This window comes from Zingiber officinale, chromosome 8B (genome assembly GCF_018446385.1).
Source record: "Zingiber officinale cultivar Zhangliang chromosome 8B, Zo_v1.1, whole genome shotgun sequence".
Taxonomy (NCBI): domain Eukaryota; kingdom Viridiplantae; phylum Streptophyta; class Magnoliopsida; order Zingiberales; family Zingiberaceae; genus Zingiber; species Zingiber officinale.
Genome location: NC_056001.1, coordinates 3292818 through 3320546, shown reverse-complemented (window position 1 = coordinate 3320546; position 27729 = coordinate 3292818). Strand labels below are relative to the sequence as shown.

At 36.6% G+C, this 27729-nt stretch overlaps 3 protein-coding genes and 1 long non-coding RNA gene across 4 annotated transcripts; 1 reads left to right on the top strand and 3 right to left on the bottom strand.

Annotated features, from left to right (window-relative positions):
* Positions 1-12: 12 nt before the first annotated feature.
* LOC122016252 (monothiol glutaredoxin-S11-like) lies at positions 13-9505 on the bottom strand. The gene is made up of 3 exons (XM_042573487.1): positions 9082-9505; positions 7848-7922; positions 13-1577 (listed from the first exon to the last, which is right to left on the bottom strand). Exons 1-3 carry the CDS (start codon positions 9295-9297, stop codon positions 339-341), a joined length of 1530 nt encoding a protein of 509 aa, XP_042429421.1. The 5' UTR covers positions 9298-9505; the 3' UTR covers positions 13-338.
* A 1814-nt stretch (positions 9506-11319) lies between these two features.
* On the bottom strand, positions 11320-11805 carry LOC122015655. The gene has a single exon (XM_042572656.1). It carries the CDS (start codon positions 11803-11805, stop codon positions 11320-11322), a length of 486 nt encoding a protein of 161 aa, XP_042428590.1.
* An 8700-nt stretch (positions 11806-20505) lies between these two features.
* LOC122015202 lies at positions 20506-23840 on the top strand. Its single transcript, XR_006120849.1, has 2 exons — positions 20506-20819; positions 22453-23840. It is a non-coding gene; the product is annotated as an uncharacterized LOC122015202 (long non-coding RNA).
* LOC122015201 (wall-associated receptor kinase 1-like) lies at positions 21233-26623 on the bottom strand. Its single transcript, XM_042571965.1, has 6 exons — positions 26540-26623; positions 25404-26301; positions 24829-25281; positions 24278-24730; positions 22972-23127; positions 21233-22772 (listed from the first exon to the last, which is right to left on the bottom strand). Exons 2-6 carry the CDS (start codon positions 26293-26295, stop codon positions 21544-21546), a joined length of 3183 nt encoding a protein of 1060 aa, XP_042427899.1. The 5' UTR covers positions 26296-26301; positions 26540-26623; the 3' UTR covers positions 21233-21543.
* Between the last annotated feature and the right edge of the window lie 1106 nt (positions 26624-27729).

The following is a 27729-nucleotide window of genomic DNA, read 5'->3' as shown; positions in this document are numbered from 1 at the left end:
CAAATAAACAGGTCGGAGCAATTGAATCAGACATTAAATATTTTGATAAAATATTGAAAGCCCAAAATTCGAATACCCCCATCACAAAACAGGATTTGTCTAACAAGAAATACACAACAGAAACTATATATAGATGTAACATCTCGTTTAATTAAGTTCTTTAGCTAAAAAGTTTGGACCAATGCAAACCATAAATACATGAGCAAACATCAGGAAAACTGAAGGTATTAGATATGAACTGGAAGCATATGGTAAAGGCACATTATAGGATCCTTCACATGTCCAGTGAATTCCGAAAGCAAAGGGAAATATGATTAACTGGTACTACAACCATACCATCACTCAGAAAGAGTCGACTTGAGCTCTCTGCTGCTCTGCAATTCCAACACAATATCACATCCTCCGATCAACTCACCCTTGTAGTAAAGCTGAGGATAGGTTGGCCAGTTAGAATAGGTTTTCAAACCCTGTCTTACTTCTTCATTAGAGAGGATATCAAAGGATTCAAAACTGATTTCTTCTTCCCGAAGGGCATTAACAACTTTTGAGCTGAAACCACAACGAGGTGCATCAGGCGTTCCCTTCATGAAAAGCATCACTGGTGCTGAGGTGATCAAGCTTTTCAGCCTATCCTCAAGTGTAACATTTGTAGCCACACCCTTTTCAGCTAAAACCTTCTTTAACTCCCCATTCTTCTGCATCTCCAACACAATATCAGATCCTCCAATCAGTTCACCTCCTATATATAGTTGTGGATAGCTCGACCAATTAGAAAAAGCTTTCAGACCCTGCCTCACTTCATCGTCGGATAAAACATCAAAACTGTTAAAAGCAACCTTCTCTTGCAGAAGGATTTCAACAACCTTGTGACTGAAGCCACACTTAGGTTCCTCTGGTTTTCCTTTCATAAATAACATCACAGGGGTGGAATTTATAAGAGTTTGAAGCCGATAAACTATTTCAACGTGAAGGCCTGTGGATTCAGTAATGCCGCCTCTCATTTCTGGTATAGGACCTTCTGAATCTTTTGCAATTTTGGTTTCATTAGAGATGATAGGAATTCCATGGTCCTTGAACACATCTTTTAACTCGCCACTTTCATGCATAGCAACTACAATATCATACCCACCAAGAAGATCACCCTTGCAAAAGAGCTGAGGGAAAGTAGGCCAATTGGAAAACTTCTTCATTGCTTCACGTACCTCATTGTCCAAAAGGATGTCAAAGCTTCTGAATTCAACACCCTCATCCTTCAATAGATTAACCACCTTTTGACTGAATCCACACTTAGGTTGCTCTGGACTTCCTTTCATAAATAAGAATACAGGGAATGACTCAACAAGCTGCTGCAGACGCTTTCTCAATCCATCACTGAGCCCAGAGTTCAATTCTTCAGTTTTGGAAGAGATACTTTGTGTCGCCATGTTTTTCGCAGCTTCCAGAATTGTAGGGTCAGCAGTCCCTAGGCTTACAGGTGAAGCAGATTCTACAGAACTAGCAGGTCCAACATGTTTTGCTACCTTGTTAGCTAAAACAGTTGGGTTTGCACCTTCAAGTGCATCGATACTTCTACTATCCTGACAAAATAAAATATTCATATTCTTAAGCAGGCAGCTAAAGAATAAATTTTTGTCCTAATAAACCAAATCTAACACTCAGATGTTATGGCACAGTTAGTAAAATCTTCTTTCTTAACCCCAAAACAAAGATATTGCAGGATTCTAAAGTTGGTGATCATGAATAGATAAATTGCAAAGGGTTGTTGAGAAAATATATAGGTAGTTTTTTGATATCTAAGATAGATAGGGAGAGATGCTGATAAAGTTCAATATTACTTCTGAGAGATGAGATTTCACCTCTGGTGAGTAACAACATTCTCAATTGCTACTTGACCGGAAAATGAAACTGGAAGAGAGACAAAGAATAATCAATATTTTGAAATTGAACTGAATGAAGAGATGATGTATGAGTAAGAACCCTGTTGTGCAAAGAAGGGGGCAATACCTCTCAACCTTTCTGAACCGCGGAAGAAGAGGAAGAGAGAAAAGAGATCGAGCGGAACAACAAGACAAAGACGCACAAAAGAGAGCAAACACCAGGAAGGAGAAGAAGAAGAGAAAGAAAAAGAGTTACCGTGGTTCGGCGACTTGCCTACTCCACAAAACGGCCGAAGCTTTATTAGAATTCTCTTCTACACAAGAGAATCACATCTAATGATTCTTGTGTTTTCTGATCTTCAATGGGTTTACAATGATCCCTATAAATATTGCTAAACCCCCAGACCCGGTAAAAACGTAACAGAATTTGTTATGAAAAACATAACAAAATTTTGTTATATAAAATCTTAACAGAATTTTATTACGAAAAATCTTAACAGATTTTTCTTCCATGACATCCCTTCATCCAAATATGAGCCACTCGTCAACAATCTCCACCTTGGCGAATATTTACCCTTCGAAGAATACGAATATCTGGACAAAACTCCATCTGGATCTCTGGGTCTGGGCTTCCTTCCTCTAGCATCTAGAGATATGGATCAAGTTCAAGCAATGCTTAAACTTCTCTGTGGTCACTGGCTTTGTCAGCATATCTGCAGCATTGTCTGCAGTGTGAACCTTCTCAAGTTGAATTTCCCCGGAAGCAATCAACTCTCTGATCTTGTGAAACCTCACATCAATGTGTTTGGTTCTCGCATGATACACCTGATTCTTCGCCAAATAGATAGCACTCTGACTATCGCATAACAACTTGACTCCACCTTGCTGAACACCCAGTTCTCTGACCAACCCTGTAAGCCATAAAGCTTCCTTCTCTGCTTCAGTTGTTGCCATATACTCGGATTCGTAGTAGACAATGCAACAATAGATTGTATCATAGATTTCCAACAAATAGGTCCTCCTGCCACGGTGAATACGTATCCTGTAGTAGACCTCCTGTTATCTAAATCTCCTGCATAGTCTGCATCTACGTACCCAGCAACTAAAGGATCTTCCGTTGTCTACCGAACATGATGCCATAATTAGTTGTATTTCTCAAGTATCGAAAAATCCATTTCACTGCATCCCAATGTGGTCGACCAGGATTTGAGAGAAACTTGCTTACCATACTAACTGCTTGCGGGTCTCGTGCAAACCATGGCATACATCAGACAACCAACTGCACTGGCATAAGGAACCTTTGACATCTCTTGGATCTCGTCATCCGTCTTTGGACACTGTGTACTGGATAACTTGAAGTGATGCGCCAGGGGTGAGCTCACCGACTTTGCATTCTTCATGTTGAACCTATCCAACACCTTCTCCACATAGCTACGTTGAGACAACCATAATCTCCCTGCAACTCTATTCCTGTGAATCTCCATCCCAAGAATCTTCTTGGCCTCTCCCAAATCTTTCATGTCAAATTCCTTGCTCAGTAGCCTCTTCAATTTGTCAACCTCTCTCATCTTCTTCGCAACAATGAGCATGTCATCTACATATAGTAGTAAGAAAATCAGTGATTCATCTTCAAGGCCCTTCACATATATGCAGCAGTCATACTCGCATCTCCTATATCCGTTTTGAATCATGTATGAATCAAAACGTTTGTCCCCTTGCCTAGGAGATTGTTTCAGTCCATAGAGCGATTTCTTCAACTTACAAACCAACTGCTCTTGTCCGGACTGACTAAATCCCTCAGGTTGTGACATAAAAATCTGCTCCTCCAAATTTCCATGAAGAAATGTCGTCTTCACATCCATTTGCTCCAAATACAAATCGTGATGTGCCACCAAAGCTAATACCACCTAATTGACGTATGTCTCACCACTGGAGAGAAAATTTCTTCATAGTCAATCCCCTTCTTTGTGAATACCCTTTGCTACCAACCGAGCCTTAAACTTCACTTCTTCTCCCTCTGACATTGCTTCTTTCTTCTTGAATATCCACTTGCACCCTATAGCTTTCTCTCCTTCAGGAAGTTCCACTAGATCCCACGTTTGGTTCTTATGCAACGACTCCATCTCCTCTGCCATAGCACCCATCCACCTATCCTTCTCAGAGCTATGTATTGCCTCCTGAAAAGATGTAGGGTCTCCGCTACTAGTGGTAAGTGCATAAGATACCAAGTCTTCGAATCCGTATCTAGTGGGTGGTTTTACGACTCGTCTCGTTCTACCACTAGCTATAGTGCGATGCTCCATGTGCTCTGAGCTAGAATCATCGAAGTCATGAGTCTCTAGCTCCACCTGCACAATATCTTTCTCTTTGTTGCTTTGTGGTGTTTCCTTTCCTTCTTCCTGAGTACGTTGTAACATAGCTTTCTCGTCAAACACCACATCTCTGCTGATCACCACCTTGTTTGCCTTAGGATCCCAAAGCTTGAAGCCTTTAACTCCTTTCTGATAGCCCAGAAAAATGCATTGCTTTGACTTTGCATCCAGCTTTGATCTTTCCTCACTAGATATATGCATATAGGCTGGACATCCAAAAACTCGAAGATGAGAGTAATCTACTTGATTCCCTGTCCATACTTCCTCTGATACTTTGCCTTCTAGTGCTGCCCTTGGTGATCTATTAATGAGATAACATGCCATGTTAACTGCTTCCGCCCAGAAATTCTTTGCAAGCCCTGCATTCAGCCTGAGACATCTTGCCTTCTCAATGATTGTCCTGTTCAACCTTTCCGCTACCCCATTCTGCTGAGGTGTCCTGCGAACCGAGAAGTGCCTCATTATCCCACGCTGCTCCCAGAATTCCTGAAACTTTGACTCTGTGTACTCGGTCCCATTATCGACCTAAGGCATTTGATCTTCCTTCCGGTCCGGTTCTCTACTTCAGTTTTCACAATTTAAACTTTGCAAAAGTTTCCGACTTGTGACGTATAAAGTATCCCTGGACATTTCGTGAGAAATCATCAGTAAAACTCACAAAATACAAGTGCCCTCCACGTGATGCTACACTGGCTCGTCTCTAGAGATCCGTATGTACGTAGTCTAGAATCCCCTCCGTCTTGTTTCTTACCGTCTTGAATTGCATTTTGCTTTGTTTCCCAAGAACACAGAATTTGCAGAATTCAAGCTTGCACGTTTTGACACCCTTCAACAAATCTCTCTTGTGAAGTTCTAGCATCCCACGCTCATCCATATGCCATAATCGCATATGCCATAAGACTGTACAGTCTGATTCAGACTCTACCGAGGCGGCTTCACCTACAACTATAGTCCCTATCAACTTGTAGATGTTCCTGCTACCTTTTGTCCTTTCATTACCGTCAGAGCTCACTTGCTGACTTTCATCACCCCGCTCACTGATTTGTAATTACAACCAATACCATTCAGTGTGCCTAGTGAGATCAAGTTCTTCCTTAGCTCTGGTATATATCTGACATCACATAAAGTTCTGATCACACCATCAAACATCTTGATTCTGACATTCCCTATGCCGATAACCTTGCATGATGCATCGTTTCCCATCAACACTGAACCAGAATCCACTGCCCTATAGGTGTCAAACCAATCCTTGTTTGGAGTCATGTGATATGAACATGCAAAGTCTAAAATCCATGCATCCGTCAGCTGCTCCGAACTTGACATAACTGATAGCATATCTCCATCACCGCTTTCTGAATTTTCTTCTTCAACTATGTTTGCAGACTTTGCCAAACTACTTTTGTTCTCTGCAACATATTTCTTTATCTCTGGACAATTTCTCTTGATATGACCTTTACCTCCACATTTATAGCACGTGATCACCTTCTTCCTTCTCGACTTAGAACGAGTCTTGTTGTTGTTGTCATATCCATGTCGAGATTTGCTCCTACCACGCTCTTGGTTGCTATTTACCACAAGTCCTTCTCCTTGAGAAATTTCATCGCTTGTTTTCTTCCTTTGGTGAAAACCTAGCAACGCACTTGTGATCTCCTCCAATTTGAGAGTTTCCTTACCCCACATCAAAGTAGTAACCAAATTCTACGTAGGAGATGAAGGTAGAGAATTCAACAACATCGCCTTGTCTTCGTCTTCGATCTTCACATCAATCCGCCGGATCACTTACAACTGGTTGAATACGTTGATGTCTTGGCTCGATCGGTTCCTTCCGCCATCTTCACCAATAATTTACGCTTGAGATACACTTGTTTGTCAATGATTTTGACATGTACTGGCTTTCCACTTTTGCTATCAGTGACTCGTCCATGACATGGTACATCACGTCCATCCGTAAGACAAAGCCCGATTGTTGCACTACCTTCGCCTGAAGTTCTTCCCAATCTGATTTCTCCATGTTTTCCGGTTTTCTTTCTCTCGCCTTGCCATGCCTTGTTGCACCAACAAGTCCTTGACCCTTCTCTCGCCATAATCCAAAGTTTCCGGTTCCGCCAAACTTCACCATATCAAACTTCGCAGAAGTCGTCCCCGACACGTTGAAGAAATCCGCCAAAACCGAGCTCTGATACCAATTGTTGTGCAAAGAAGGGGGCAATACCTCTCAACCTTTCTGAACCGCGGAAGAAGAGGAAGAGAGAAAAGAGATCGCGCGGAACAACAAGACAAAGACGCACAAAAGAGAGCAAACACCAGGAAGGAGAAGAAGAAGAGAAAGAAAAAGAGTTACCGTGGTTCGGCGACTTGCCTACTCCACAAAACGGCCGAAGCTTTATTAGAATTCTCTTCTACACAAGAGAATCACATCTAATGATTCTTGTGTTTTCTGATCTTCAATGGGTTTACAATGATCCCTATAAATACTGCTAAACCCCCATACCCGGTAAAAACGTAACAGAATTTGTTATGAAAAACATAACAAAATTCTGTTATATAAAATCTTAACAGAATTTTATTACGAAAAATCTTAACAGATTTTTCTTCCATGACATCCCTTCATCCAAATATGAGTCATTCGTCAACAAACCCCAATCTACACAGACAGTCTAAGATGGGAGAAATGTCAAGAGAATTAATTTTTTGACATTTATTATAAAAGATGAAGATGGTATCAGGTGAAACTACGACTGAATGAAGTCTAACACCCACAAACTGACAAGAAATACATGTTATAAGAAACAGACAAGACCTAACTACATATTATATAATGCACAGAAGATGAGTGACTGATGAAACATAGTGGCATCTTAGAGACATGGAATCTCTACACTTCAATCAATTTATTAAATTGTCAACCAGAGGTCAGGAAAATTACTGGGAAATTTTGGAATACCTAGTAAGACAGATGAAACATGGGAGGTTGTGTCGTCATATCAAGCTTCAGACTCCAAAGAGCTTGAAGATAACCTAATTCTACATTACATATATATAGAACTCAGGCACAACGCCCTATCGGTAAATACATCAGGTGGCCCTAAACCAAAAGCATTTACTCTCATAACTCTAAAATGTAAAAGCCTAACGGAGATAATGAAGAGACCTTAGTACCTTGCTGAATATCAAGCCTTCCAGCCTTTTACAGTAAATGTATAAATAAAGATAACTCAATGTCAGAATTATTTCTACCACATAACAAGGTTCAAAATTTTCACCAAGAATTTAGTCATAACCCTAACCAATTACCTGTTTGAAAAAAAATTACCATGATAATTATGAATAAAAGTAAAAGTTAAATGAAATAACAACCTGATCATTATTGTCAGACTAATTCTTTCCAGCATAATAATTTTATAGGTCAGATCTGACTAACAGTCCTGTTATAATCTTCCCAGCAGTATGCAAACTCTTCTCCAATAACCGCTACTACAGAAAATTGATTTCAAATTAAGGTACCATCAACATATATTTAGGTAGTCAAGATCGCAATGTAGGAATCATCCATCTTTGTGCACCTTTGAAAATGAGAAAAATCTAGGAAAGAACTAACCTTACAGAATACAAAATATGGCACAGCTGAAACAGAGTAAGTCTCAGAAATTTCTGGGTGCTCTTCAGCTTCGACCTAAAAGGGATAAGAGATCAAATAACAATGGAAAAAATGTAAATATCACAGTTCCAAGGCAAACATTGACATATCAAAACTAATTAAGCAATAATAATAATAAATAAAACAAATCAAGGATGCTTTTCTCTTTGAAAATAATTAGATACTAAAAGACTTGACAACACAAACTATTTTTTCATTAGATATGACAATAATTAGGTCTAATTTTTGGCCATCATACAAGTTGTTTTAATGATTAATCACTTTCTTTCCTAATTTCAACCCATCTATTAGTTAATCACTAGAGCAATTATGATATTGAAGTCAATCCAAGGAAAATATTCAAATCTATTATGACATAAAAATTTAGGTTGTATTTAATTGAATTCACTATATATTGGCATTCATGTAAGTAGAACTCGAATAATGGAAGAACAAAAGGGTATGGGTAACAGTCATATACATACTGAACATATTATCAAACTGATCTAAGGACACTGTCCTCGAATAGGACAATAGCAATCTTCAAGTTTGACAAAATTCAATTCATCCTATGATGTTAACATAAGAGAAACAAAGTAATTGAGATTGAATAATGAGCATGAGAAGGATACTAATACAAAAATTCATAAAAATTTATACGTAGAAGAGACAACTTGATTAAGCTTCGGAGAAGAATAAAAGTGGGCGTAAATTCCTGTAACCTTAGTAAACTCACCCCCACCTACCACATGCCTTCTCAGTCGGTGGCTTACCTACTCTGTGTTGGTCTTGAGGCAGGCTGGCGGGAGCACTGGGTGTGAGCGTATTCATCTTTTGTCATAGAAGCAGAATAAAAGCAGCATTGGCAAGAAGAGCAAGTAATCACACTGAAAAACTAATGGAGGGCAGTTAGCTCCTTCGACAACTACAAAAAAAAGTGTAAAACGTACGGATAAACGACTGCTGCCAGGAAAAGTCGAATTTCACTAAGTTTACAGCACCTGCCAAAGTGATTTCTACTATATTACATAAGAACCCTAAGCCCATTTCTGGTTCCGTGCCGATAACGCTAAAAGGCATGCTAAAAATCTAATCATCAGGGAAGCAAAGCAGTAAAAAAAAAAAAAGGTACCCAATCGGATAAAGATTCTTTCTTGAAAACCGCAAGACAAAAAATAGAGAGCAGTAAACCTACCCTAAAGAAAAGAGCGTGAGGGAAGTCTCCGGCGAGATGGCTGAAAACTTGACCCATCTGCTTCGATGCTTCGCACCACGACGCCCAGAAGTACAGGACCACCGGCGCCGCCCCACGGAGTGCCTCGTCAAGCTTCGCCTTTGACCCGACGTCCTTGACCACGCCGCCTTCGCCGCTGCCCATCCTCTCACTCTCTCTCTCACTCCCTCGAGACATGCCACCACGGACTGGATCAGCTGGTTAAGTGCATGTAGCTTGCCACTAAAATCGTAGAGTCAAAGATCGTCAGTTGCACTTCGGGATAAAACTCTGGTCTGCTATACTAAAAATTCCTTCGACCCCTAGTCATCTATCCTGCCGAGCATTAACCGTGATTTACTCCCTCTGAAATCTTGTGGGACTGGGGCCAAGGGACCGTTAGGGTGGCGGTTCCACCTTTTGCCACACTCCCCTCGAGACATGTTCCCATGGACTGGATCAGCTGGTTAGGTGCTTGCAGCTTGTCACTGAAGTCGTGGGGTCGAAGGTCGCCAGTTGCACTCGGGGATAAAACTCTGGTATGCTGTGTCAAAAATTCTTTCGACCCCCAGTCACTTATCCTACCCAGCATTAACCGTGATTTACTCCCTCTGAAATCTTATGAGACCGGGGCCAAAACTAGGGTGACGGTTCCACCTTTTGCCACACTCCCCTCGAATCACAAGACAATTGGAAATAGTAATAAAGCTGAAGCCTGTGGTTCGTTTTAAATATTCTTGCGAGGTAAGCAGTAACAGCCGTTATCATGGAATCGTTCCATAAAACATGACATAAACTTCCGTTATATTTTTCATAACAGTCGTCATGAAGCTGTATGTTAATGTGGCAAATGATGACACCTCAAATCTTTACGTAATCTTAACTAAATAAAATAGAAATAATAGTATTCTTTACCTTTATATTATAAAATACTTTACATAGATTCAATATTATAAGATATTTTTATTGCCTTAAAATTTTAATTTATCTCCTCAAATTTCAATATTGTTAACATTTTTTTTTTCAAAATTTAACAATTTTTACTCATCCCCAAATTCAATTTCTTTTTGTCTCTAAAAGAATAAATATGAAAGAATTTACTAACAACTCTAGGATAATTATGATATTATCAAAACTCTTTGGTTTAATTTGAGTATGACATAATTCTTTTATAAAAATAAATTGAAGGGGAAAATGTAAATAAAATATAAATATTTAATATAAAGATTAATAATTGGGATATATTAAAAATATTTCAAACCACATAATTCTATGTGATTAATAATAGAGCATGTACAAATATTTTATCAAAGAAAATCGAGACAATATGGGATTTATGTTTGATTGAGTCTAGCGCTTCAAGTATCTGATTCGGATGAGAAATGAAGCAGAAACATAGCTTTGCAAATGAAATGTACATTTTGAAATCTAAATAATTTTCAAAATATTTTAATCTCGATATGAAAAGTATTTTAAATGCTTTTTTCTTTTATAAAATTCAAATTTGAATGGAATAATAAAAAGTTTGAGCAGCATTCCTTTTTTCAAATACCACAATTTTGGTTTCCAAATTTTGATGATTTTTTTCTTCAATTTATTAGATTCATGATCAAAATCTGGTTAAGTCTAAGAGAGTTTGGAAAAAAAAAAAAACTGGAGAAAAAAGGAATCAGAAGCTAAATTGGGATATTTGAAACTTAACGAGTCAAATTGAGAACACCTTTTACATTCCAAGAAATGCGAAACTAAATTGAAGTCAAAAATTCCAAGAAAAATATCGAAGTCAGAACAAAAACGAACCCCATGCCACTTTACTTTGATCCATTTTTTTCTTATTTTTGTTCCTGCATTGTGTTCCAATTTCTCAAATGAATGAAGCAAAAAAGAAGAAGATTTTGTTTCAAAACATGAACGATATATCTACCAAATATTTGAAATCATCACAGTTTGTGATAGATTGCCAAGAGATCAGAAAACTGTAAGATCAACAGAACGCCGAGCGCTAGCATAGTACAATCTAAGCAATATAAATCACATCGACATAATAAAAAAATCTACGATTCTTTGCTGCAAGCGAAGAAACACAGTTACTTCATTCATACAGCTTGAAGCGTAATTTTAGGCTACGAGAATCGCTCAAATTAAGAAATTAACATAGTAGTCACAGAATTTCACACATACCCGATGGCTCGAAAGACAAACGTGAACCCGATTAGGGTTTCAGCTCTCCGCCGCGAGAATGCCGTTGACAACGGAGACCGCGACGAGCACCCCGAGTGCCTCGGCTCCGGCGACCGCGCCGGCCTGGAGAAGATTGTCTGCGACGCCGAGGCTGGAAGACGCCACTATCCCCTCCTCCGCCGCTTGGATCTCCTTCTCAGCCGCCACGATGCCCTTTTCCGCCGACTCGATGCCCTTCTGCAGGGCCTTCTCCCCTTTCTCCACGATCTGCTCTGCCTCCTCCTCGATCTTCTTTATCCTGTTCCTGATCCCGAAGAGTGGTATGTCCGCTGACCTAGCCGGGAAAGGGAGAGCGGCAGAGGAGAGGGCGAGGAAGAGGAGGCACTGCCTTCTGCTTCCCAGACCTTGCCGGGGCGCCGGAGACGAGGTGGGGCCGACGCCGCAGCGTACGGAAGCGCGTCGGACGGCGGAGCAGCCAGTGGGAGGAAGGGGGAGGAGAAGGAGAGCCGCGGAAGAGGCGGCCATGCGGAGATCAAAGGTAGTGGCCGCGGTCGAAGAATGGCCGATGCGGATAGATAGACTTTCTTTCTCCTGCTACTACAAATATTGGACTAATAATATTTTTCTTATTTGGAAATAAAAATATAGAATAACATTTTTATCTTTTACAATTTTTAAAAACAATTTATTATAATCCCCGATATATCCTCCTCCTCCTCCTATCCTCTAATTCAAAAAAAAAAAAAAAAAAAAAAAAAAAAAAATATGAATAGCCACGTCAGCGGCTTCATAGAGTTGGTCCCACAGCTATAAAAGAAGGAAAATACATGTACATAACTAAAAGTACATGGCCGATTCGTTAACCAAGATAATGACATCCGGAGGATCGAATCCTAAACCTCTAGCCACGAAATCATGCACCACCAACTGTGCTACACCCTAAGGACTACTATCTGCTAGGGGTATAGATGAATCAAGCCGCTCGTGAGCTATTCGAAGTTCGATTCGATAGAAGCTCATTTGAGCTAATTTAATGAGGCTCATTAAGATAAACAAACCAAGCTCAAGTTTCACAATACTTGGCTCGTTAGCTCGTGAACATGTTCATTAAGCTCATGAATCAATTTTTAAATTAAAAAAAATAGTTTTGATATTAAATTTATAGTTTGTACACTTTATTTATGAAAAATATAGATAAATATATTAAATTTATTTATTAGAATAAAATTATAAATTTTAATAAGAATATTATAATTTTCTCTAAATATATAATTAAATTTTTAATGAATATTTAAATTTATAATTTATACTTATTAAACTCGTTTAGGCTCGATAAAAGTTCGAATAAGCTCGTGAGCCATGAATATATTCATTAAATAAAGCTCGAGCTCGACTCGATTATAAACGAGTCAAGCTCAAACATTAAAGAGTTCGGCTCGGCTCGGATCGACTCGATTACACCCCTACTATCTGCTAATTCGAGTAAGGATGTTCAATTGTCTCCTAAGCACTCACGGTTCAATTCTCAGTCACGACTTATTTGTAGGAATTTTTCCTCCAAATGAGACTTGCAACTAAGGGATATCAGGCTTCTAGACCGCTGACCGCAAGTGCTACCCGATTTATCCTAGTGATCAATAAAAAACTTATGTAAGGTCGGGTCGATCACCCTAGGCTCGACGTTACCCAACCTGATTAATCATTTAATATCCACTAATTCAAATGTCTATCTAATAGGAATGATAATGGATATGTATCTTTATTTAATATATTCATCCTTATACTCATTCTCATATCCTACCACCATCTTATTACTATCTACCATTCTCTTTTTTTTTAAAAAAAAAATATATTTCTACTTGTATGTTTTTTCTCATCTTGTGCTCCTTCGATTATCCGACTATCATTCTATTATTATCTATCATTCTCTCTTTTAAAAAAAAAATCTTATCTGTTGTTTCTCGTCTCATGCACTTTCAATCAGATGAGAACTTCTTGTGAAAAAAAGATAAGACACGTGTTGGTGATTGGATAAATAGACAAACTAAATTTTTTTTCGAGGTAGAAAGCAGGCTAAAATTTATTCTTTCCCAATAAAAAATGAGACATATATATATATATATATAGAGGAGTGATCTCCTGCGCGCTCGCACAGTGCGCGACTGTGCGCGCGCGCAGGAGATCGCTCGGTTTTTTTTATTTTTTTGATTTTTTTAATATTTTAAATTTTAAAAATCAATTAAAAAATTTAACATTTCCTTATATAAATATTTAATACCTTAATATATCCCCTCAACATATTACAATACTCAATAAATGCTTAAATTAATTTTATTTTAATTTTTTTTAAAAACCAAATACTATAACTTAATTGGAAAGTCTAAACCCTAGAGGTAAAATCTAAAAAAAATAGCTTTAACACTATAACCAAAGCCTGAACCCTAGAAATAAACTCTTAAAAAAATATTTTATTTTTTAATTCATAAATTAAAAAAAAAAAGAAAAAACAGTTGTTATCCTGCGCGGCGCGCACAGTCGCGCACTGTGGCGTCGCATAGGATAACAAATTTCTATATATATATATATATATATATACATGGACTGGTGACGCGACATAAATTTAAAAATTTTTAATCTCTCTCTCTTCCTTCGTACAGACTTATTTTTGCTCTTTCGCTTCCCTCTCTTCCCTAGAATGAAAACCCTAAACCCTCTTTGTCGTTCACTCGCTCCTCTCTTCCTCGATCCTATATACAGGTCATCTTGTACAACTCTCAGCTCGTGCCAAGTGAGTTAAGGTTTTCACTCACAATTATATTGAGCTCGCGCCAAGTGGTTTTTGCTCACAACTATACTGGTCTTGCATCCTCCTCTCCTTTTTCTACTTGTGTTTTAGAATGATGAAAAGGTGCTACGAAGATATGTTAAGTGTTTGTCTTGTACCCATCGTAGTTTCTAAGAACCAACTGTTTAAAAACTACTACGAGAATTCTTTGATGCTTGATTTTGAAGAACATGATGATGCTTATTTTCAAAAATTATAACTTGGTATTAAAAATCCATTGACTACAAGTTGGTGTTGGTTTTTACAAACCAGCACTAATGTTGGTATTAGTTTTTGAAGGCCAACACCAATGCTGCTGCTGGTTTTCAAAAGCTAGTATTTTCCATGTGCAAGTATTGGTTTTAAAAAATTAGCACCAACATTGATTCTGATTTTTCAAAAACCTATTGACTACAACATTGGTGTTGGTTTTTGCAAACCAGCACCAACGTTGGTGTTGATTTGCAAAGACCAGCACCAACGTTGGTTCTGTTTTCAAAAACCCATTGATTACTACATTGGTGTTGGTTTTCAAAAATGAACATGTTGGTGCTGGTTTTAAAAAACTATCATTAATGTGGTACTAGTTTCTTAAAATCAGCTCCATCCAATTTTAAAAAACACAGAAGTCACACCAACGTGTTTTAATATATGTTTTAAAAACCAACATCAATGTGATATTGCAATATGAAAACTAGCATCCCCCAACATGTTGATAAAGACATAGAAATCAGAAAATATATTATTATATCAATATTAAAATCTTAGAACTATTATTTGTGCATATGTAAATTTGTTTATTTATGTTAATAATGTACACTTTAAATAATTCTAGTCATCAATTGATGTTGGCCATAAACTTCAATGGACCAATATTTTTGGTCGCTTTAATGGTTTTTTGGTCGTCCAATAATAGGATCATGGGTCAGTTCATGTACATAATCGACACAAAATGATCATTAAACAATCTCCTTTTACTATATTTTTGGATATATAAGATATACAATCAATTCATGATTTATTGGTCAATATATTTTAAAGTTGGGATTCAACATCTCAAATCTTTAAATTTTCAAGTACATTTTCTAGTTTTGAATGTTAGAAGTACATAATAGAAATTAATCATTGTAAATTTGCCCAGTTACTTTCACTAGAAGAGATATATCTCTGTTGCTTGGTATATTAGATAGAGGTGTTTCTGTTCTTATGAACTCAACTAATGCATCGGGTGATCTCTTTCTTGCTCACTTCTTTGATAAAAAAGAACCTATTAGATCAAGAATTGAGAAGTTGTTTCAACTCTATTCTCATAGAGTTGAAGTAGATTATGATGCTTTAGTATTTTATAAATTATACATTTATATATATTTATTTGTGTTATTTTCTTCTAGTACATATAAGGTTCCATTAGGTCTTATAGATATTATCGGCACTATAGAGGTCGTTAATGTAGTGGATCTACCTTTTTTTAATATTGTAGATGATTTTAAAAATTTGGATAGATTCAATTGGATTGAAGTGATTCTTCACCTCCGTCATGACTATTTGTATCTCCCTAACTAGTAGTCTACCCAACAGCCTCGTCATCCAGGCCACGAGAACATCCTCCCAAGAGCATCTCTCTTGCACGCCAACTTTTCCCGTCATTTTGTTTAATCATTTCTGCTATCTCTCCTTGAATCAAGATCCTTACAGCAAGCAGCGTCAACAACATAAGTGTAGCAGGGAGATAATTAGTGTTAGGTGATTAGACAAGTAACAACTCATGATGGTGAGAGTCAACCTGGTCTAGGTGATGGCAGATCTCTTGGGTAGATCCCTCTTTGACAAGGCGACAAGTAATCATTCCTCTAGCAGAGGATAGGACATGCTCTTACCTTTGATCACCCAATCAACACACATGCTAGTAGATTAGTTCGGCAGAGCCCAACTCTCTTTAGGCTCTCCCGAGCTCTATCACTTTCTCTTGATGAGTAGAAGTGAGCAAAAATTCAATTAAATTGAAAAAACTGACCGAACATACCGAATTTAAAAATTCGATTTGGTCTATTCAAAAATTCAGTTTTTTCTTTTAAAAAATTAGTTATATCAGTTCAGTTTCGATTTTAGAAATCGCTATTTGGTTAAACCAAATAAATCAAAATAATATTAATGAGAATTTAAAAATCCAAACCTATAGAAAGTATTAGAAACCCTAAATTCCGAATCTATTCCACCGCACTTCAACCATCCACGACTTTTTTCTCCTTTTCTCCACATCCCTCAACTTCGCATCCCCTCCCCGCTACTCGATTCCTCCCGTCCCATCGTTCTCGCCTCCGGTGCCAGCGAGCCTCGATCCCCTCTCGTGATCTCCTACTGTCACTCTCTCACAGGAGGGCCCTCAAGGCCTCAACCCTCCTCAGTCCTCACGTCGATCTCTTATAGTCGGGCCCTCAAGGCCTCAACCCTCCTCACGTCGCTCTCGCCTCTGTCACAATCAAGGTCTCCCTCTCGTCTTGAACCTTGAATCTCCACGTTGAGCGATAGCAACTAGTAAGTGCTTTTCTGTTGCTACTTTTGTTGTTTTATTTTGTTGTTCGTTTGTTCTTGGGTTAGAGGCATAGCTTTTGTTCAAAAGAGAGGAGAAAAACATGACACTTAAGATTGTCATTGTGTTGCTTTTGCCTAGGCATAACTTCTGTTCATATTCAAATTCACAACTCATAAGAGTGATTTACTAGAGTCCATTCCTCCCGAGCCTCATCCCCCTCTCGTCCTCACACCATAGTAGCAAGGACCGCCAACTAATGTGGGTAAGTAGTGATTCTATCTTCTCAATATTTTATAGTAATCTATGCATTGATTTTGTTCTGGTCATATGTATTCCTTATTAAACTCAAATATCCTGATAAGTATTAATCATGCTTTTAGTTTTATATTTATCTTTTGGTTTTAGTCAATTATATTTTGAATAGTCTTATCAATTATCACACCTTATAATATTTTGAACAGTGTTATGTGATCATTATTTGTCTAATGTCAATGCAAAGAGATTTACCAAATATGGATACTGATAATAGTTGTTCGGTACCACAATCTGATACCGATCCTTCGGTGGAAACAAAAACTACTATAAATTGTAAAGGAAAGGTAACCAAGAGGAAAACAATACAACTAAGAAGTGAAGTTTGGGATCATTTTGTAAAGTTTACTAATGTTGAATCATAGATAAAAGCTATATGCAAATATTGTGATAAAGAGTTTTTTTTGTGATTCATACAAGAATGGAACTACAAGTTTGAGATCTCATATCACCTCATGTAAAAAACACCCTCATGCTGTTGAAACAACTTAAGCACAATTAAGTTTACAAGTAGGTTCAAGAGAGGGTGAGATGTCTCCGACTTCTTAGAAATTTGATCAAGATGTATCTAAAACACTAGCTAGAATGATTATAATGGATGAACTCCCTTTCAAATTTGTAGAAAGAGAAGGATTTAAAGCATTTATAGCCATGGTATGTATGAAATTTTGAATTCCTTCAAGATGGACGATTGCACGTGATTGTATTGAATTATATATAGTTGAAAGGGAAAATTTGAAAAATTTATTACATGATTCAGCACAAAGAGCTTGTTTGACCACTGATTCATGGACATCTATTCAAAAAATCAATTATATATGTCTAACAGCTCATTTTATTGATACAAATTGGAATTTACAGAAAAGAATTATCAATTTTTGTCAGATTACAAGTCATAAAAGTGAGGCTATTAGTTTAAGCATTGAAAATTACTTAAGGGGTTGGGGAATTAATAGAATTTTCACTATTATAGTTGCTAATGCAAGTTCAAATGATGTTGCTATCAATAGTTTCAAAAAAAAAATGATTAATTGGGATTCCACTATTTTAAAGGGAGAATATGTTCATATGAGATGTGTAGTTCATATAATCAATTTGATTATTGCTGATGGCTTAAAAGACATAAATCAATTTGTGATGAGGGTGAAGAATGCGATTAAATATATTAAGCAATCTTCCTCTAGATTAAACAAGTTTAAAGAATGTACAGAGATTGAAAAAATTGAAAGCAAGAACTCATTATGTTTAGATAGATCAACTAGATGGAATTCAACTTTCTTAATGTTGAATATACCTCAAAAATTTGAAAGAGCCTTTGATAGGTTTGATGAACAAGATTCATGCTTTAAATTAGATATTTAATATACAGATTGGCTTGTTATTTTGAATGAAAATGGAGAGATAATATTTGAATCATATGGTAAACCTAAAAGAGAATTAAAGACTTTTGATGGGAAGCCAACACGTACAGATTGGAATAACATTAGACTCTTTGCATCTCTACTGAATATTTTTTATGAGCTAACATTAAAAGTTTCTGAATCTTTGTATGTCACATCCAATACTTTTGCACACGAGATTAGTTCTATTCATACCATCTTGAAGGAGTGGCAAGAAAGTGATGATCTTAATGTGTATTCGATGGGAATTAAAATAAAAAATAAATTTGACAAGTAGTGAGGAGATCCTAAGAAAATGAATAAGTTGATTTATATTGCAGTGGTGCTTGATCCGAGACATAAATTGGGGTTCGTAGAATTTATGTTGATTGAATTATATGGAGATGAGGAGGGTGCAAGAGTAGGAAAGATGATAAAGGACATTTTATTTGCTTTGTACAAGAATTATAAGGAAAAAAATGGAGTCTCAATGCAATACTTCAATAAACATTCCATTTATTTCAGAATCAGGTAATAACAATGCTTCAACAAATATGAGTCAAATTGATTTAAAAAGACAATCTATCATTGAGAAGTATAAGAAACAAAAAGCTAAAGTTTTTGGTGATGACAACATGTCAGAATTAGATAATTATCTTAATGGAATAGTTAAAGAGTATTGTGATATTTTTGACATTTTGGGATGGTGGAAGCAAAATTGTCAGAGATTTCCTTTACTTGCTTAAATTGCTCATGATGTATTAAATATTCCAATATCTTCATAATCTGCTTTTAATACCAGTGGTCGGGTACTTGATTATTTTAAGAGTTCATTAATTCTTAGAGTAGTAGAAAGTCTCATTTGTATTTTAGGAGTTCATTAATTTTAGAAAAAATTAACTCTATTTCTTAAATGTTATGTATTCTGCCAATTTTATAATTTTTTTATAAAACGTATGATTTTACATTTTGATACCATAAGAAAACATAGTCATCTTTAATTAAAATAGCCACGGAAAATAGAAACTAGGGTGCTAATGTATCACTCGTATAACGTATTAATATATTTATGAGTTTTAAATAAATAAATAAATTTAGTTATTTCGGTTAAAAATCAAATTAACTGACATTATATCAGTTCGATTATTTTGGATTTTTTAAAATTTCGATCGGATCGGCTTGGTTCGGTTGGTTAAAAAAAAATTCAATTTATTCAATTTTTGATCTATTCGATTCGGTTGATTCAGTTTTAACCGAATGCTTAGGACCTATTCGATTCGGTTGATTCAGTTTTAACCGAATGCTTAGTCATATTTATGAATAATCAAGAGTCAAAACAATGGGTTTACTTGGTCCATTATTATTATTATTAACTCAAGTCCTTTCTTTATTGGAAGACACTCTGCCCCCAGGGCGTAGCACAGACGATGGACGCATGATATCTCTGGTGTAATGGCCAGGGGTCGATTCTCAGGAACTGACGACCTGGGGTTTACCCCATCATGCGCCCATGGCCTGTGTACCTACATGAACCTCCCTCCATATCCATAGGGCCAACACTAGGGGGACCGCTAAGATAACAAATCTACCTTTTTTTTATTGGGAGACACTCTTTCTCATAATTTGCTAAAATCCTTCCTTAAGCCACTCTCTTTTTTAGTTTAAGTCTTTCTTTTGAAAGAAGACAATCTTTTTCTTCAGTACTGAATTGTAGATGGGATATGTAGCTTGAGCACAACAAATTACAATTGGAATTGCATAAAAATAACAAGTTACAAAAAAGTCACTGTACTTATAGAGAAGTAAATATGAGTAACTAATAGTCCTTTAAAATAATAACTGATACATTAAAAAAAAAATATTTATCTCAAATATACTAAAATTCAAATTCCAAACCTTAATTTGATATTATACTACACCGGAGGATTAAAAAAAACACCGATTAAATGGATATACATGGATGGATGTATGCATTGTAATTCAATTTATTTATTTTGTTATAAACTGCATAATTATTGTTGATTTATGTATTATACTTTGATCTCATTTATATATTTTTAAAATTGTAGTTGTAATATATAGTTAGGTATATAAAAAATAGAAAAATAAAATAAAATAAACCTTCGTAGAAATTATATAATGCACGGGTTTACATAAAGCACGGTTTTACCAGCGCAGTTCCTTCGTACAGCACTGTTCGGTGTCCGTATCCGCTACCTTCGCCTGCTCGCCACTGACCTAGGAAAAGGGCAAGGTTTCAGCGTCCTGGTCCTCTCTCCACCCTCATTCTCGCGTCGACCTTGATTTCATTTGGAGGGTGATTCGGCCGAACTCCATCTCAGATGCAGCTCAATCCTTGTGCGGGTTCCCAAGGGGCACCATCGTTAGTGAAATAGTGGGAGAAGCGAGGATCACCGCACACCTTTGAGATGCTTTCTTGGGGATTTATGACCTCAAGGCTTATACTTGAGAAAAAAACCCTAAGATGCAGGTTTGGTTGCTCCTTAGGTTTCTCTTTTTTTCGCTGCATGCTTATTTCGCTGCTAAAACTAGTTATATAATATGCCTCTTGAAAATTAGTCTCGATATGTCGCAATTAGAAGTATACCAAGTACTCAGGTTTGTCAATTTCTGGATAGTGTAAATTTTGATGATTCAGAGGAAAAGAAAAAACACCATTAGATAAGTGATAGAAGAAGAGAGTAGAAAGTAACAAGTGATAGCGTATTAATTGAAATGGTTTCTTGCTTGTCTACATTGCATTCTATCTTTCTATCTCTGAATATAGAGATTAAAGGTAATGTGAATGACAGCCAAAAAATAGTCAAAATGACAGCCATTGGCACAATACAACTTCTACTAAAGTTTTTATAAAAATACGAACTTGCCTTCCGTCAAAAATATACATAGATAGAGCCTAGTCATAAAAAGAGATCTGGTATGTGTATATATATAAAGTAGCATTCATGAAGTTAATACCAATTATTACATTAAGCAAACACAAACTTTGACATAATAAATTGTAGCATACACACTCCAACTTTAGTTTATGATGCATCCTACTTTCTCCGTAGACACAGAAATTGTTCTAGAAGAAATTCACATGTCATGGTAAGCATCCTCGCACAACAGATTAACTATAATTATAGTTTACAGAGCATTCCAGCTGATTTAGACAACAAGCAGTAGAGACATGATGCTTTGAGAAAGCAAACTCATCGAGGCGAGTATGGTCGTTGGTACATCATCTCTTTCTCTGAGCTGTAACTAGTAGAAGTACCTTGATTTCTTTGGTCCACCAATTCTGTTGAAGGATCAAATGCATCACTCAGGTTTGTCTCAGTTGCTTCATTGTCTTCTGCAAAAGAAGGTAGCCTCTTTTTCGTCATTCTGATCCTTCTCAGCCCTTGCAATTTGTACTCAACTTCTTTCATCGTAGGTCTCTCCGCTCCCTTCAAGCTCAAACATATTTCTATCATCTGCATTATTTCCAAAAGCTCTTCTTTGTTTCCTTCTTTCAAAACACGATCCTCTACAACATCAAGAGCATGGTTTTCTCTCATTGCTTGAAGAAACTGCTTTGATAGGTTCACCTCATCACCATGTTCGTTTGAGTAAATAGGAGCTTTTCCTGTCAAAAGTTCTAGGAGAATGACTCCAAAACTATAGACGTCGCTCTTTTCTGTCAATTCACTTGTTTGATAATACTCGGGATCCAAGTATCCGATGGTGCCTTGTACAACAGTGTGTACATAATTTTGATCAAGTGGAATAAATCTTGAAGCTCCAAAATCAGATACTTTTGCAACCAAATTATCGTCTAGAAGAATATTTGATGATTTAACATCTCTATGAAAAATAGACATAGAAACATCCGAGTGCAAGTAGGCAAGTGAGCACGCAATTTCTGTAGCAATCCTCAAGCGATCATCCCACGATAATTTAGATTGTCCATTGGGAACATGGAGATGGTGTGATAGGGTGTCATTTGAAATAAATTCATAGATCAGTAAGGGGATTTCAGTCTCTAGGCAACATCCAAAAAGCTTCACTATGTGCCTATGATTAATTTGAGAAAGAATTGCTACCTCGTTTATGAATTCATCAATCTCACTTTTTTTCAGATTTGTGGATTTCTTTACGGCAACAACTCGTTGATCTGATAAAATTCCTTTGTAAACTTCTCCATGCCCTCCGCGACCAACCAAGCGAGTTTCATGAAAATTGTTTGTTGCTTTTTCTATCTCTTCCAGTGCAAATAATTTAGTTCTCTCAGCATCATGTTCGCTTGTAGAGATCAGTTGTTTCAGCAATAAACCATGATTCTGGTGAAAGTTCTTTTCTCTTATTTGCTTTTGCATTCTTTCCTTCCATTTCTTACTTAGGATGACCAACATTATGCACAGGAGCAATAGGCACACATTGCTTGCAGCGATGATGAGAACTGCACCATATACAAGAATATTAAATTTCATAAGTCTCTTATATTTGATGATACCTATGATGAACTACATGTTACAACAGTCTACCTTTGTGTCTTTTAATGGTGAGAACTACATTGCTTGCACTTTGTTTTCAATTTTTTTTCTGTTACAATTGATTTGATCACACGGTTTATATATTCTCAAGTTTCAAGGACTTACCTAACATAATGGTTCTCTTCTTAGTATGAGGGATGCACTCTCCGATCTTTGGATCACCAAAGGTTCCTGGTTCACACGTGCAATTGTAACTGCCCTCTGTATTGGCACAAATCCCCTTGCAAGTATATTTAGTTGAATTGCCGCACTCATTGATATCTAAAGAACAACAAAAACATAGGTGAGTTAATTATGCACACCAATACCATAAAAACAAAGCAATTTTACATGAAATCAATTAATAAAAACTTATTTGACAATGGAGTTACAATTTATGTTTTGCACTTATAGCTATTTTTTCCCAAAAAGTTTACTGAAATTGGAGATATAAGCCTAATTTAGCAAGAAATATATTACTCACCTTGCCTAGTTAAGACATCAGATTCTCTTCTAAACCTTTTTTTAACGCTGGATGAGGTCCCTCAAATCTACGCTATAGCTTTTGAACCAAATTATTAATTTTTTTAGATTGTAATATATATTTTGAGAATGGTCATATGTACTTACATTCTAGTGGATTGATGTAGCTGATGAGCAAGAAAATAAATGTAATTTGTCGCCCTTTTGATATTTTTTGTTACCATATCTTGTAGTAGTAGTAGTACTTTGAATTCCATTTGTTGATTTATTAATATTTGTCAGTCCACTTGGGACATCATTTTTTATGACAGTCTTGTACAGAACTTGAACATGGGTGTATTTGATGACGAACTTGATTATGATGATGATGAAATTGTTGATACGGATGGAGGTTAGTTTTGTTATTGCTTGGCATGTTAAGAGCAACATTTTATGTATTATCTCTTCTATATATCCTTGTTTAGTGTCAGGAAACAACGCCCATGTCTCTATATGAAACTATTGGTTGATTATTCTGGTGTTCTGGTTATTTGTGGTTTAGATGAAATGTTGTTGGTTTTTGTGTGTCAATTTTGTTTCTTGGTTTATAATTTACTTGAATATTATAATTTTCTTGTCTTCAAAAGTTATATGGTATTAGGAACATTTATAATTGTCTCTGTAAAAGGTTTTAGAAACAAATACTTATTTTTTTTAAAAAAAAAAGTGAATGCTTATAGAGTTGCTTAGTGTTAAGTAAATGATTATTTCTTTAAATTATTAACTTTTTAAGACCATTATAATTATTTTATAGAATTATATTTGTGTGTGTGTGTGTATGTATGTATGTATTTTTAGAGATAATTTCTAATTATCTTTAAAAGAATTATTATCTTTTAGCGATAATATATTAGTTTAAATAAGTATTAGAATGCACAAAAAAGTGGAGATAGGGAGAGTTTTCAGGTACCTTGGCATCCATTCAGTACGTACGGGTTTCCTGCATAACCTTGCTCGCACTGGCAACGATATCCCAATTGCAATTGACCTCTATTGCCGCCGTTTACGGTGTAGCATGTGCTGCGTTCACTCACGCATGCTAAGATAGACTTATTCCTTTTAGCATCCTCGCAGGAATGATTAGGGATCAACCAGCTGTAATGTCCTTCAATGAGAGTGAAGCCTTGTGAAGAATTTCTCATTTCTATGAGACTCAGTTCACCCCTTTCCACGCCTACCTCGCTCACATTTATGCCCTGATACAGGAGAACGGGAGGGGTCGTCGTTTGGTTGCAAAATAGTGCAAATAATGAGTCTCTGTAGCAATCCGATTCATTATCGAGTCCAAAAGGAAATGGTATATCCACACTTCCGCATTTCCTTGTACAATCGCCGGCTGGATATATTTTCGGAGTTGTAACGTCTGTTGACAATTGTAATTAATCAATGCAACACACAAAAACCAACTGTTTACTTCAAGACTGATATATCTAGAGATAGCTAGGCAGAGTTTTCAGGTACCTTTGCATCCATTCAGTACGTACGGATTTCCTGCACAACCTTGCTCGCACTGGCAACGATATCCCAATTGATCTCCTTTGCTGCCGTTTATGTTGAGGCATGTTGTGTGGTTGCTCACGCATGCGAAGAGCGACTTATTCATTTTAGCATCCTCGCAGGAATGATAGGGGATTGACCAACCGTGTACGGAATGTCTTTCAGTGAGAGTAAGGCCTTGTGAAGATTTTCTCACTTCCATGAGGTGCAGTTCTCCACTTTCCACGTCTACCTCGCTCACATTTTTGCCCTGATATTGGAGAACGGGAGGGGTCGCTGTTTGGTTGCAAACTAGTGCAAATGATGAGTCTCTGTAGCAATCCGATTCAGTATCAAGTCCAAAAGGAAATGGTATATCCACACTTGCGCATTTTCTTGTACAATTTTTGGCTGGATATATATTGGCTGTTGTTAAACCTGTTGACAATCGTAATAATCAATGCAACATATATATATAAAAGCAACATTAATTCTTCCAATCCAATTTTACTCAAGAAAACTTATATATCAAGAAGGTAATGAATTTGTTAATTAATTACCTTGGCAGCCATCAGTTAGGTACGGATTGCCTTTATTTCCACCAGAACAACTACAATAATATCCGACGGTGACATCCCTGATCTCGCCAGAAAAAGCACTGTAGCAACCGCTGTTGTTGCTTATGCAAGCATAGGTCTCCATATCGCTCATGGCCTCTCTACATGAAGAGTGATCGTCCATGTACCAAGACAGTTTAAAATCCGAACTGCCGATCGAGGAACTCACGTAGGCGCTGACTGCAGTGGCATTAGTCTGGTCAAGTCGAGTTAAACGAACTCCTAGGAAGACACGGTCTCGAATTCCCTTCCTAATCGGAACGCTACACTCTTCACGCCGGATGGGCGACGAATCTGGGCCGACGTCCAAACAAATGGTAGAGCAATTAGCTATGATTGTGTTATCCTTGGCGAGATCGACTAGACTAGCATGAACATTGCAACCAGAAACAAACAGAACGTTGTTTGTCGCCCAAAAGTTGAAGTTGTGATAATTTTGCAGATCGATCAGTGGGACGGTGATGAAACTCTGGTCGACGGCCATTGAGATAACCGGCAATTTGAAGTACACGTACCCTGAATATAAATTTATACCAGTAACCTCGAGTGTGCCATCGCCACCCATGAAGAGCTGGGTTGGCACACTGCTATCGTATTGCTCGAAGCAGGTAAGGCCGAAGCCGGGAAGGTAGCAACCATCGCCGATGCCGAAAGGGTATTGGATGCTGATATCGCCACAGCTTGTTTGACAGTTGGATGGGAGTGTAAAAGTTCCTTTTTCAATTGGCGTCGTTTTGATCTGTTGTGGCCCGTTCGAAGCCTCGGAGAAACGCCAAGGAGATCCCCAAGTAGTAGCGAGTGCAAGTAGTACCAGTAACACTTTTCCCCACGCCATCGATCCCTGGGCATATAAGTACGTTTCATTAATCAAGATTGAGCTCATCAAGTGAATCGAAAAAAAGAATTAAACAGAATTTGCTTGCACTGAAAAATGAAGAAGACATTAATAATGCATGGTTCATCCTCCAGCTTTTAATCAAAAGAAAGACATTAATTAATTCCATTGTACAACGAGCTAGTTTTAATTTGATTAATCTGGATTTTTTTTTTTTTTGAATTTGAGAAGATCAGAAACTCACCTTGGCTTTGTTGAGCTTCGAAGAGAATTACGCGCGACTTGAGGTCTTCTTAGCAAATCAATCGACTTAAGAGAAGACGACGAGGAGGACTTCTAACAGAGTACAGTGTGCTTATAAAGGCCGTGACGGTGACGGGGTCTTCTCATCGAAGTCAGTCAACTTAAAATAGGTTCATCATTAATGCTTGCTGGTACAGTGCGCCACAAATAAAGTGAGCAAGAAAGGAGGCAGAATGCAAATTAAAATGACCAACAAAGTACTACCCAAAGCAAACCTATCGTGGAAAGAAAAGCTATAAAGTCGGCGAATCGAGAAACAAAGGGCACATATAGTAAGACGATAAGCAGTCGCCACAGCCTGTCGGAAGTGGGGCAAACAATTGAATATATATATATATATATATATATATATATATATATATATATATATATATAATTCGAGTTTAGTTACGAGTAATTTATCGACTTTCTAATAAATTATTATAGATTTAAATTAAATTTTAAAAAATTATCAAAAATATTTAAATTCGGCTTAAATTTGATAATTTCAATTATGAATCAGATAGTTTTCGAATCGGCTTAGCTGAATTGTTTGCACCCAAGGAAATGAAAATAAAAGAGTTACTTTTTTTATTCACATCGTGACTTTTTTATTTAAAAACATTAATAATTTTCTCCCTTTAAATATCGAAGAGCATCTCTCTTTAAATATTATAATGCTCTATCTACAGTACTATCATATTTTTTACTTAAAATTAATTTAATAAAATTATATAATCCTAGGCATCTCCAATGTAAAATTTATGAGAGCTTTGTAAAAACTAAATAACTGAATAAAAAATCTTGAATAATTATATAGGTGAAGTTTAACTTTTTTTTTTCAAATTTGATACAATATGCATGAAATCATACAATTCAAGATATAAATGAAATCATTAAAAATTCACTTAAGCTTTGACCATTAAAGGTATTTTAATAAATTTTTATATTATTAATATGACATATTAAAATCATAAAAAAATATATTTAAAATCATTTTGGTCATAATTATTTCATTTAAAAATAAAGAAATCCTCATTTTCTAATTTTTTTTTAAAAAATTATTCAATGGATAGGATAAAATCCTATCAAATAACTTAAACATTACTGCAAATTCTAAATCATAAATACACAACATATTAAAAATATCTT

Bases quoted from the DNA above. Each gene is read 5' to 3' on its own strand.
- LOC122016252 (XM_042573487.1), bottom strand. From the start codon at position 9,297: ATGTCTCGAGGGAGTGAGAGAGAGAGTGAGAGGATGGGCAGCGGCGAA. The intron at 7,923-9,081 runs GTAGGTTTACTG...TATCCCTTTTAG, and splicing joins CTCACGCTCTTTTCTTTAGG to GTCGAAGCTGAAGAGCACCC. The intron at 1,578-7,847 runs GTTAGTTCTTTC...TTATTTTGTCAG, and splicing joins CATATTTTGTATTCTGTAAG to GATAGTAGAAGTATCGATGC.
- LOC122015201 (XM_042571965.1), bottom strand. From the start codon at position 26,295: ATGGCGTGGGGAAAAGTGTTACTGGTACTACTTGCACTCGCTACTACT. The intron at 25,282-25,403 runs GTAATTAATTAA...GATTGTCAACAG, and splicing joins CCTAACTGATGGCTGCCAAG to GTTTAACAACAGCCAATATA. The intron at 23,128-24,277 runs GTACCTGAAAAC...GTTGTTCTTTAG, and splicing joins CGTACTGAATGGATGCCAAG to ATATCAATGAGTGCGGCAAT.
- LOC122015655 (XM_042572656.1), bottom strand. From the start codon at position 11,805: ATGGCCGCCTCTTCCGCGGCTCTCCTTCTCCTCCCCCTTCCTCCCACT.